The sequence below is a fragment of the Elgaria multicarinata genome, chromosome 1, assembly GCF_023053635.1.
Source record: "Elgaria multicarinata webbii isolate HBS135686 ecotype San Diego chromosome 1, rElgMul1.1.pri, whole genome shotgun sequence".
Taxonomy (NCBI): Eukaryota; Metazoa; Chordata; class Lepidosauria; order Squamata; family Anguidae; genus Elgaria; species Elgaria multicarinata.
In genome coordinates, this window is record NC_086171.1 from 211,600,888 (window position 1) to 211,613,275 (window position 12,388).

Here is a 12,388-nt window from a genome sequence, read left to right on the forward strand (position 1 = left end):
GCCAGCTGGAATTGCTGTTTTCGCCCCCTAATGGCAGCGATAAAGCAGCGCCCCTGAAGTAGGGGTGTACGTACATCTCTCTCTCACACACACACACATGCAGACTAGGGACGTGCTCCGCTTCTCCTCGAACCGGAGAAGCAGGAGCGGAGCGGGGGGCTTCGCCTACCCTTAAGGCGGAGGCAAAGAGGATTGGGGGGCTGGCGGAGCGTGGCGAAGAGGATCAAGGTAAAGGCTGATCCTTCGCCTCGATCCAGAGCTCCACCAGAAAGGTAAGTGGGGTTTACCGGGCCCTGCCACTGTCGCTGTCGCCCATGCGGTGACAGCGGCAGGGCCCGGTAAACCCCCCCTCCCTTCTCTCCCTTACCTGTGTCCGTCCGCGTTCCGTCGGCTTCTTCAATTGAGCCCGCGGCTCAACCAGGAAGTCTAGGCCGCACTTGCGGCCCAGACTTCCTGGTTGAGCCACGGGCTCAATTGAAGAAGCCGAGGGACCGCGGACGGACGCAGGTAAGGCCCCCTCCCCCTTGGTCTCTGCAGGTAAGGGAGAGGAGGGAGGGGGGGCTTACCTGGCGCCACTCCCCTCCACTGCGGCGCTCCGATTTGGAGCCGGAGCTCCGCGGCGAAGAGAAACAGACTATGGGCGGAGCGGAGCGGGGGATCCGTGCACACCCCTAATGCAGACCCTCTCCTTGATGCCAGCTCCTAGTTTTGGGGGGCCGTTGGGAAAGATTCCCGCCATGGGTCCCCTCCATGAGGGCCCCTGCTTTCTCCTGTGGCTGCGCCCATTCGCTCCCCCTCTTTCCTTTGAGTCCAATCCAGACGTCTGCTCATGGGGCGGGCAGGGAGAGGATAAAGAGAGTGGAGGCGCCTTCTCCTTGCCCCTGTTGCTGCTGCTTACTTGCTTGGAGTGCAAAGGCAGCAGAGGGCCTGAGGCCTCGGCGGGGAGCGCGGAGGCTGGCAGTGGGGTGTGGAGCGGAGTCTGCACCTAGCAGAGAATGGTGCCCCTCTGGTTCCCCAGAGGCCAATGTTCCGTGGGGGCAGGTCCCATATTGGGGTGTGTGTGGTTTGGCCCCTGTGTGAACAGAGTGCTGGACTGGATGGACCCTTGGTCTGACCCAGCATCAGGGCACTTCTGATGTTCTCATGTTCTAAACCCAAACATGGAAGGGGTAGATTTTCAGCTTCCACTTTGGAACCGTCGTTCGCAACGTCTCTTGCTAAGTCCGCTCTTCCCTCCACTCTGTTGATGTTTTTATCACCCTCTTTGGGGCTCTTACTCTGTACCAGTCCTTTTCCTCATGGTGTTTTTTTTTTTAATTTATTTCCCATGTCTCTCCCACCCCCACCCCACCCCCACCCCGGTGGCTCAGGTCAGCCTGGACTCCCGTGTGCGCGAAGGCATCAACCACAAGATGCAGGAGCCGTCGACGCACACCTTCGACGACGCGCAGCTACAGATCTACACGCTCATGCACAGAGACTCCTACCCCCGTTTTCTGAACTCCGCCATATACAAAGCGCTGCTCCAGAGCCTCTCCCGGTCATCCTCGGAGTCCTAAGCCCCACCACCACCAGGCTGGGGTGGGGAGACGAAAAAGGGCGTGACGGTTCTCCTTTCATACAGCAGGTGTTAATTTTAAAAAAAAATATATGGATCTCCCACTTGGCCTTTGCAGAGCCAAGAGACCTAAAAAGGCATTCCAGATGCTCCAAATCCCACAGTCCACTGGGTTCTGACTACATCCTGGCTGCCGTGCCACTGGGAACCTCGCTCCATGCAGTCCCGCCCGCTCTTCTTCCGCCAGAAGAATGCGCAACGGCACCTGTTGTCCCGCAGACCTCGAACTCAGGCCTCTGCTTATACTACTGAATCCGTGTTGGCAAGCCAACGCCTGGCTGACCGCACCGAAGAACGGAAGTACGGACGGGAGCAGCCAAATTTTGGGAGGGGACGTGAGCGGCGGGGAAGGGGGGGTCTTGGACGGCGTGGCAAAAAAAGAAAAAAGCCAAAGTCCACATTTTCTGAATGTTGTTCTCTCTTTGATCTGTCATTCCCCCGCCCACCCATGTTTTAAAAGGAGGTTTTTTTCCATGGTGGTCCTGCAGGTGCGTAGCGATCTCAAGTGGTTCAGGTGGTAACTTTTGCCAGACCAGTCAGTTGGGTAGTGTAGAACCTACCTAGTGTAGGCTTTTTTTGGACTTCAAGTTGGAAGTCCAACACTTCTGGAGATCTTCTTTCTGCCCAACCATGATTTAGGATAAGAAGAGTCTGAACTGCGTGTAAGTATTTGGAAGAGGCTTCCTGTCCAAAGAAAAGTTTTGTGAAACTCAAAGGGTTTGTGGTTTGCAGGTTGCATTTATTCCAGCTGGGGACAGACCTCAGGAAAGCTTCTCTCATCTCCGTGAGGAGGGGAGGTCAGGGGGAACCAGATAAAACTTGGCCTCAGAGCTCTTCAAGGGACAGATAGGGTGGATGATGAGTTCCACTGTAAGCAGAGCTCCCCGGTAGATTTATGGCTCAGCCCTCCCGAGAACCAACTTAAAACTAAGTCCTAACGACCTGAAATCCCAGCAGGTCTTGCTATGAGTCCGGAAGGCTTCTCTAGTATCGTGGGCCACAGCCCACCTGCATGGAGGTGTCTCTGAGCGGACGTAGGGCATGCCTACACCAGGGGAGGGAGGGGGGAGGATTTCACAATATTCTGCTCACGAGATCCTCCCCCTTTAGACAGACGCATGCGCGAGATCCCGGGAGGAACGAAGGATGTCACACCCGCCATTTTTTCTTTTTTCTTTTTTACAGAAGATGAGCACACACACACGCTCCAACGCAAAAATAAGTTTAAAAAAACAAAAAATTAATCCCGCTTCCACCCCCTGATGGGCATGGAGCGCCTGAAGCGGTTCCCGCCTCCTCGCATTTACTCGCGAGGAGGTGGGACGAAGCCAGGACGGCTGCCCACACCTCCAGTGGTCTCGGGATGATCCCGAGACCGTGGGAAAAATTGGGCTAAAAGCCTTCCCGGTTATCCCAGGGAAATGGAGGGGTCGTCCCTCCCTGCCCCCGGGATCCCCTGTGCGTCATGTGAATGCACGGGGATGATCCCGGGACGATCCCCGGGATAAGGCACGGTGTAGACATGCCCGTAGTGTGATTACGCGCCTGCATTAAGAAGACCCGGGAGGCCTCTGCTGTGGCCTTTGATGGCAAAAAGGCCTCTTCAGCTTGCCAGATCCTGGCGAGAAGCTCCAGGATTCAGAATTGATTCTGGAAAGGGGAGTGGGCTCTTTCTCAGATGGAAAATACAAGTCTGCCAGACTTCTTTTGGGAGCTGAACTGGATTGAACAGAAGCCTGCTCAGCAATATAATAGGGTCAATTTCTCAGAGCTGGGTTGGGACGGAGGTTGGCTCTGGCGGCCCGACAGTTTCCACTTGGCAATCAGAAGAGTTCCACAGCCATCTGAGGGCTAGCCATCCTGCCGAAGGGAAGCCTTGAGTCACTGAAGACTACTAATTTCATGCCCTGTTTGGGGGCTTTTTGGAAGTACTGGATCTGGGTCACTGGGAAGTGGGATGCCTGATCCATCCTGCTGAGCTTTTCTTACATTAACTGCTGTAAATGCAATGGAGACTCATCACTGCCATGATCCTTTTCAGGTAGGCTTTGTTTCCTTTAAGAGCTCTGGGGAAAGATGAGGGTTGCACCAGTTCAGTTTCTTCCCCATCGTGGTTGTTACTGTAACGGGGAAGGTTGTCTTATCTTCTCATAAAGGAAGATCTGTCTTGGATTAGGGTGACCGTATGGAAAGGAGGACACGGCTCCTGTATCTTTAACAGTTGCATAGAAAAGGGAATTTCAGCAGGTGTCATTTGTAGATATGGAGAACCTGGTGAAATTCCCTCTTCATCACAACATTTAAAGCTGCAGGAGCCCTGCCTAGCATGAGCAGATGCAAAAGAGAGGGGATTTCACCAGGTGTTGCACGCATGCAAATGACCCCTGCTGAAATGCCCTTTTCAAGACGACTGTTAAAGATGCAGGAGCCCTGTCCTCGTTTCCATTGGCTCTTTTCCATTCCATTGGGATGTGACAACCTCCTTCCTGTGCTGCAAACGTAGCTGCTCTAAGCAAAGTTCTCACCTGAACCATTTTAGTTCCCATCGACTGTCCACCTAGGTCAGTTTCACTTTACAAATTCTCCCTGGCAGCTGGTTTCATGTCATCTTCCATCAGAGCTGTGGCGTCATCATTCCCCCCCCCCCCTCTCGTTTCATAATTTGAAATGCTTCTCTGTTGTTTTATTCTGGGTGCTGGAATTGTAGCGGATGCTAATAATAGGGGATAAGTTTAAGGGTTGCGTTCCTCTGTTCAGGAGAAGGAGAAGGGTCCTGAATCGTAGCCCTTCCTTCTTACTGCCTCTTGCTAAAGGGATGAGTGTGTTTTGAATGCCGTTTCCATTGAAACACTGTTCGCAAGAGCATTGAGGCCTGTTCTCATCCCATCTGTGCCCGCAGCACCACCACCACACACGTTGGAAAGGCAATAACACACCGGCTCCTCCTCTAGTGTCTTTTACTCGCCATTCCCTCATTTCTGCCCGGTGGAGCCTGCCGCTCAGAAAACTGTCCTTGGAGTCGCATGAGGAGCCAATGGGGTTTTGTTTCTCCAGATTTTCACACAATAGTCAAATTAGAGGACATTCATCCATGTGGCAGCCTTCGAAAACAGACTTTGTGTTTTGACTTGTGGAACTCACTTCCACCAGAAGTAATAACAGCCAGGTGTGCAAATTGGGGGGAGAGAGGGACAGAGAGAGGGGCCATTTCTACACCAGCCTGGTGTAGACGGAGGAAGGGGGGAGAATCTTGTGATACCCTAATCGTGAAATCCTCCCCTTAGTCCACACGACATCCCGGGAGGAAGGAAGGTGTTGCGCGGCCACACCTCCTGCGGTCTCAGGGCAATCCTGAGACTCCGGGAAGAATCGGGTTTCCCCAGGGATTATCCGTGGGAAAACCTGCGCTTGTGCCCCTGGGAGTCCCTGTGCGTCATTTGGATGCACAGGGACTCGGCTGTGACCAGCTCGTATTTTCAGGCTGGTGTAGAAACGGCCAGAGAGAGAGTGTGTGCTACAAGAAAGATGAGAAGAGCAACAAGTCCTCTATAACATTCACGACCGCTGTCTGAATATGTCGTCTCTTTAATGTCGGAAAGAAATGGCAGGAAATACAACAGTTGGCAAATACCCCCCTCCTAGCCTGTTATAATATTTATTTCCAGATTTGGCCCTGTGACGTAGAGAATGAGGGCTGAGCAGGTCAGCACCTAATAAACATACACCTACACTAATAGTGAACTTGTTCTCCAAATGCCTTGTCCTTTATGTAACCAAAATGGCGCCACCCATGTTAGATCAATGTTCTTCACCCAGGGACGAGATCAAATCAGCCCCTAAGCACGACTCCACACTTCCAGTGACAGAGGGTTCGAAAGCGCTTTATTGATTATAATCAAGGTCTGAGTCTCTTCAAAGGCGAGCAGTCAGACAAAGAATAGGGAATTCAGTACAGCATTTGAAGCTTGCAAAGGGCAGGGCCCTGTTGCGGCATGAACCAATCAGAACGTAACACTGGAGTATAGCTAATTTTTGCTAAACAATCCCCTTTGCTCATAAAAATAAAAAATGTTAGATCAATGTTCTTCACCCAGGGACGAGATCCAATCAGCCCCTAAGCACGACAGCGGCAGGGCCCGGTAACCCCCCCCCCGCCCTCCTCTCCCTTACCTGCCTCCGTCCGCGGTCCGTCGGCATCTTCAATTGAGCCTGCGGCCCAGACTTCCTGGTTGAACCGCAGGCTCAATTGAAGACGCCGACGGACCGCGGACGGAGGCAGGTAAGGCCCCCCTCCCCCTTAGTCCCTTACCGGGCTCTGCCGCCGTCGCCACACGGGCGGCGATGGCGGCAGGGCCCAGTAAACCTGCCACCCTCCTCTCCCGGCCTTACCTGGCGCCACTTCCCCTCCACTGCGGAGCTCCGATTCGGAGCCGGAGCTCCGTGGCGAAGAGGAGCGGAGTATGGGTGGAGCGGCGCGGAGTGGGCCAATCCGAAATTTTCGGATCGGCCCACGGGGTGGAGCAGGGGGTCCGTGCACACCCCTAATTTTGAGTGTTCCTGCAGTACTGCCTAGATCTTGTCCATTTTATGGTTTAGGGATACAGCCGGTAATCGTGATGTTGGCTGAGCGGCAAAGCCAGGAAGGGAGGTACAAGTGAGGCAAGGCCAATTCGTAACTCTGCAAAAATAACCATGGAGGCGAAAATTCCACTGAGGATCAGTGACTAGCTCAATAGGAGAGAATCCATCCAGCTGAACATTGGCTAGAGGCTGCATCTACTGAATCAACGTGAGAAATCGTCCATTCGTGCCCACCCAGCATAGCCACATTGAAAGTCAATTTAAGTCACAAATTCCATTTCATCTGCTGGGGTGGCGTCTCGTCATCTCGGATTGAAAGTGAAGGCGGTGATTATCTGTGCTGCCGACCAAGGTATAAAGCAACTGCAATTCCATGCAGTGAGTATTTCTAACTTGAAAAATGCCTTGATGGAGTGAGTAATTCTTCAGCTGGGAAATGACGGTTGGGGTGGGGGTTAAGTAGCACCTCCCATTTTAAATTTAAAAAGGGCGGGGGGAATGCAGAATTCTGTAATATCTGGAATTGAAGAAAAAGGGCAGGTTTTTCCCTCACCACTGCAGGGTCCTTATATAGGTGATTGATGTCATTCCGTCCTGGTGGGACGATAAAGGGCTGCACTTCAGACAAGAACAAAATCTTGTTCCCAGCCATGGAGAATTGAGCGTGCTCCTTTCTGCAAGCTCTATCCTCAGCTCCGTTTCTTCGTCACACTGCAGTGTAAACATGTTGGGAACTGCCTTTAATTTATAGGAATGTAAGGTAAATGGCCTCCAACATGCTGGATAGTTTATATGTACCACAGTTGGGGAAAGGCTTAAAAAGGAACAGGGCTGTATTATAAGATAAATAGGTAGAAGTTGGCTAAAAACCATTTCAGTACGACAAATGCCATTTCTCAGGGTGAGGGCTGTGCACGGTCCAGGTTTCCAACCAGCAAAGTCCAAAGCAGATTTTAGAAGCTTATGCCCAGGTTGAAACGTCTACAGGAATTTCACAGGAAGCTGCAAGGGTTTTTATAAGACGAGTAAAATTTCCAGGGAAGCGTTCGCACGTCTCTGTCACTGTGTGGGGGAAGGATTCATTCAAAAAACCCAACTGCATGAACGTGGCCAAGTAAAATAATCCACTGATGACTTTGAACGTATCAAATGTAATGTGGAACTGGGTCCTTACTGTCAGTATTGACTGCTCTTGTTTTCATTTGCATTGTCCCCCAGGATCATAGAATAGTAGAGTTGGAAGGGGCCTACAAGGCCATCGAGTCCAACCCCCTGTTCAATGCAGGAATCCACCTCAAAGTATCCTTGACAGATGGCTATCCAGTTGCATCTAGAAGGCCTCTAGTAGGAGAGCCCACAACCTCCCTAGGAAATTGGTTCCATTGTCCTACTGCTCTTACAGTCAGGAAGTTTTTCCTGATGTCCAGCCGGAATCTGGCTTCCTGTAACTTGAGCCCGTTATTCCGTGTCCTGCACTCTGGAACGATGGAGAAGAGATCCTGGCCCTCCTCTGTGTGACAACCTTTCACGTATTTCCCTCAATGATGATCATCTGTCAGCCTTATACTATGCAGTGTCCCCGAACTGGAAATCCAGTAAAGTTGAGCATAGTACAATTCACACTGGATTCTTGCAGCCAACCTCTTAATATGTTGCTTGCCAACTCAATTTCTAAGGTGCCTCTTTATCGCCCTTAATGCCATCGGATAGTTTTGCCTCTAATAAACAGAGGTAGGGCTGGATTCTCACATCTAGGGCCTGACGGGTTCCACAGAGCCTTGGGCCGGATCTACACTACTGCTTTAAAGCGCTTTATAACAGTTTTATAGTGCTTTAAAGCAGTTAAAGCGCTTTATAACTGTTATAAAGCGCTTTAAAGCAGTAGTGTAGATCCGTCCCTGCTGACTGAACATTGGTTGGCAATAGTATAGACAAGCACTTCCTTGCATCGCTGTGTGCTGACCTTGGTAAATCAACTAGTCTATAGCCAATCTGTTTAAAGTATTTTTTATCTCTTCAGCCAAAGGTTTCCAGAAACGCTAACAAAGATCAATGCAACAGTCCCTGCCTTCATGCTTCCAGTCTAAAGACACCAAAGGAAATGGGACTGGACTGGAAGAGGGGAAAAAAACCTCAGGTAGAAGTTCTTCGTTACGAGGGTCTCATAGCTGTTCTTTCTGACGGAGAAGGGTGAAGCAAGTAGGGCTGTACAAGGATTTTCAGTTTGCAGATCAGCTGCCCCGTGCACAACCCCAAGCAGGAACATTTCATTTTGGAAAACGTCTGCACATTCCTGAACTTGAGATCATGGTTTTTTAAAAAATAATAATCGTGTTTTAATGCACTTTAACATGCACATTTTTAAAACGATGCCTTTTCACACTTTAGCCTGGGCAGAAAATACATACTTTTCCTGTTTGAACAAACCGGGAAACGTTGCAAACGAAAATGTGAGCCGATCAAACCGAGCTTTGAAGTGACATTCGGAGAATTTCGATGAACTCAATCCTCGGTGGTTCTCCCATCCCTATAAGCAGGCTCCGTGCTGCTGCTGTCTGATGTCTGCACCCACCACCCCTTACTGCGATGTTCTTTCTGGAAGGCGGCTTTATTCTACAAGCTCCCTTTCCAACAGCTCCCTTTAACCGCACAGACACGTCTGGTAGGGTGGCTCTTTTTTGCTCATTCTCAAAAGTGTCTTCTGACAAACCAGGAGAGATCTTGGGGGTCATGGTGAACAGCTCAATGGAAAAAATGTGCCGTTCTGATCACCCCATCAGAGCCGGGAAAGTACAGCCGGAATTCCCAGGGACCTTGTGCATCTTCTCTGTGAGAAAAGGCTACAACCTTTGGGGCTCCGTCATTTAGAAAAACGGTGACTAATGGGACAGGGTGGGGGATTAAAGAAGTCTATAAAATTATGAGCGGCCTGGGGGAGCAGGTGGATAGAGAGGAACGGTTCTGTTTATAGAACAGAAATCCCAATGAGATTCTGCATTGTAGAGTATCTGCATTGTATGCAGAAGGCCCCAGGTTCAATTCCCAGCATGTCCATGTAGGGTTAGGAAAGACTCCTGCCTGAAACCCTGGAGAGCCGTGGCTGCCAGTCAGTGTCAGCAATACTGAGCTGGTCTGATCAGTGGCCTGATGGTAGAAAGCAGATTCCTACTTTCCTAAACTGCTTGGTGGTGAGTTGGGACAGACAAAAGGATATGCCTCTTCACAAAGCAAAAGCAATCTATAGAATTCAGTGCTACGAGATCACAGAACAGTAGAGTTGGAAGGGGCCTATAAGGCCATCAAGTCTGACCCCCTGCTCAATGCAGGAATCGATCTTCAAGCATCCCTGACAGGTGGTTGTCCAGCTGCCTCTATTGTGGGAAAGCCCACCACCTCCCTAGGTCATGGGTTCCACTGTTGTACTGCTCGAACAGTCAGGAAGTGGTGCCTAAGATAGATTTGCTTGTTTTGGAAGGATTAAAGGAAAGGCAGGGAGGACAGATTTGTTTGCCACGATGGCTAAATGGAACCCAGTGTTCTCGGGCAGCACGTCCCTCAGTACCAGGTGCTGAGGGGCAAACGCCAGGGGAGCTGCTGCCTTCAGGGCCTGCTTGTGAGGTTCCCAAAGGGCATCTGGCTGGCCACTTTTAGAAAGATGCTGTGTTAAGAGAGTGATTCAGCAAGGCTCTTCTGGCCTGCTCTAGTGCTACTTCCGTACTCACTTCAGATGAACTCGTAAAGGGAATTTTGAGCGTGTGCACCATTCAGTGAATGGGGAAATTTGCATTGGGCACTAGCTCTGATAGGAGGGATGCAGCCAGTCAGAAATATTCCCTCATATCTGCATTTTTACGAGACGAGCGGTCCAGCTTTCATGGCAGTTTTCCTAAAATACGTACGGTTTATATATAAATGATTTGGAAGATCTTGCCAATCCTAAGGGCATGTCTGCACCATGCCTTACCCGGGGATCGCCCCAGGATCATCCCTGTGCGTCCACATTACACACGGGATCCCTCCCTGTCCCTGAGATAACCGGGACAGCTTTTACCCCAGTTTTTCCTGCGGTCTTGGGATCGTCCCAAGACCATGGGAGGTGTGGGCAGCCCTCCCAGTTTCGTCCTGGCTCCTCGTGAGTAAACGCGAGGAGCCGGGCATAGGGATCCTGAAGAGCTCCGTGCCCATCGGAGGAGGGGAGAGGGATCTTTAAAAACAAAAAAATCTAACCTTTTTGATGGAGCGATCATGCACTCTTCAGTTTAAAAAATGGCGGGCACGACGTCCTACTTCCTCCCGGGACATCGTGCGCTGCGTGTGAACTGAAGGGGAGGATCTCGAGACCAGCATATCATGAGCTCTTCCCCCTCTCTTCCCCTGGTGTAGACATGCCCTAAGTAAAAACAATCAGGAATTGCTACTCAGTGTACTATGACCCTTATGTGTATTTGGGGGGGATCCATAACCCCCACACCAAAGTCCCTACCCCCAATGGGTGTCTTTAAATGGAGGAATACCAGGGTAACAGCAGTGACTGATTACCTGAAGACATCGTGGTTCTTTCTCCATATTGAGCAGCTCCAGCAAAAATGGGAATGTTTTGGAATGGCAGGTAAATGCGTTTATTTTGGTAAAACATAAAAGGTGGAGTTTGGCAGGTGATGGGCAGACTTGCCTATTGCATTCGCCATATTCAGTCTGTTCTCCAATTGGCACAGGTACAAAATAGCTGCGGGATCCGATCACAAACACAGGCAGCGGAGGCCAAAGCGCTGTCTTGTATTTTCAGGCTGTGATGTCAGTTCTTTTCCTCATATATCTCTGATCCATCACCCCTTTTGCCCCCCAAAAAACCCCCACCCCTCGTCCATAAAAATAAGTGAAAAACGTAGTTTTAACTGAAGTGGTCTTTCTTAGAAAGAAAGAACAATGTTGAAAATAAATTTGGGGGGGAGTATTATTATTATTATTATTATTATTATTATTATTATTATTAGAGATGTTTGTAGTTCCATTGCAGGGGCAAGTGAGGAGATGTTTCAGCCAATTTGCAGCCCAAGCCTGGCCAGTCATTGGTTCAGACCTTTCTTTACGTGCAGCCAGACTAGAGCGATGCTATAAAACCAGTCCTGCATCTCCAGTAGGGATGTGCTCCGCTTCTAATCGGACCGGCGAATTAGAAGCGGAGCGGGGGGCTTCGCCTGCCCTTAAGGCAGAGGCGAAGAGGATTGGGGGGCCGGCGGAGCGTGGCGAAGAGGATCGAGGTGAAGGCGGATCCTTCGCCTCGATCCGGAGCTCCGCCGGAAAGGTAAGTGGGGTTTACCGGGCCCTGCCGCTGTCGCTGTCGCCCATGCGGCGACAGCGGCAGGGCCCGTAAACCCCCCCCCCCCCCGCCCTCCTCTCCCTTACCTGCCTCCGTCCGCGTTCCGTCGGCATCTTCAATTGAGCCCGCGGTTCAACCAGGAAGTCTGGGCCGCGGGCTCAATTGAAGACGCCGACGGAACGCCGACGGAAGCAGGTAAGGCCCCCCTCCCCCTTGGTCCCTTACCGGGCTCTGCCGCCGTCGCCGCACGGGCGGCGATGGCGGCAGGGCCCAGTAAACCTCCCACCCTCCTCTCCCGGCCTTACCTGGCGCCACTCCCCTCCACTGCGGAGCTCCGATTCGGAGCCGGAGCTCCGCGGCGAAGAGGAGCAGAGTATGGGCGGAGCAGCGCGGAGCGGCGCGGAGCGGCGCGGAGCGGGCCGACCCGAAATTTTCGGATCGGCCTGCGGGGCGGAGCGGGGGGTCCGTGCACACCCCTAATCTCCAGGGTTTTTACTATTATCCCCCTCATTGCTAAAGAGCGCACATGTGCTGTGAGGGCTTCTGGTCCTTAAGGAAGAATGATGCCAAGGGGGACCGTACCTGCCACTGGATTTGGTAGCAGCCAGGAACACTCCACTATCGTCACCAACACACACACACGCCACCTGGGTTTTCGCACAGTGAAAGGCCTGGCCTGGCCCACGCTATATCCGGCAGCATATGTGGCTTAAAAAGCAAAGGCAGCAAGGGTCTCGTTCTCAGTAAGGTCACCCGCCATGATTTACTCTCCCACCTGTGCCAACGCTTCGAAAGGGAATTCCACCAAACCCGAACGACCAAATTCAGACTGCAGCCCTTACAAAAGGTGGCAAGACTCAAAATGTTCT

General features: G+C 51.5%; 1 protein-coding gene across 1 annotated transcript in view; it reads left to right on the forward strand.

Annotated features, from left to right (window-relative positions):
- Positions 1-1,659, forward strand: part of RGS19 (regulator of G protein signaling 19) — a 43,088-nt gene extending 41,429 nt beyond the window's left edge. The window contains exon 6 of the mRNA XM_063147191.1: positions 1,371-1,659. Within this exon, the coding sequence (XP_063003261.1) occupies positions 1,371-1,559 (189 nt within the window). The 3' untranslated portion in view covers positions 1,560-1,659. The remainder of the gene's footprint in view (positions 1-1,370) is intronic.
- Positions 1,660-12,388: the final 10,729 nt, after the last annotated feature.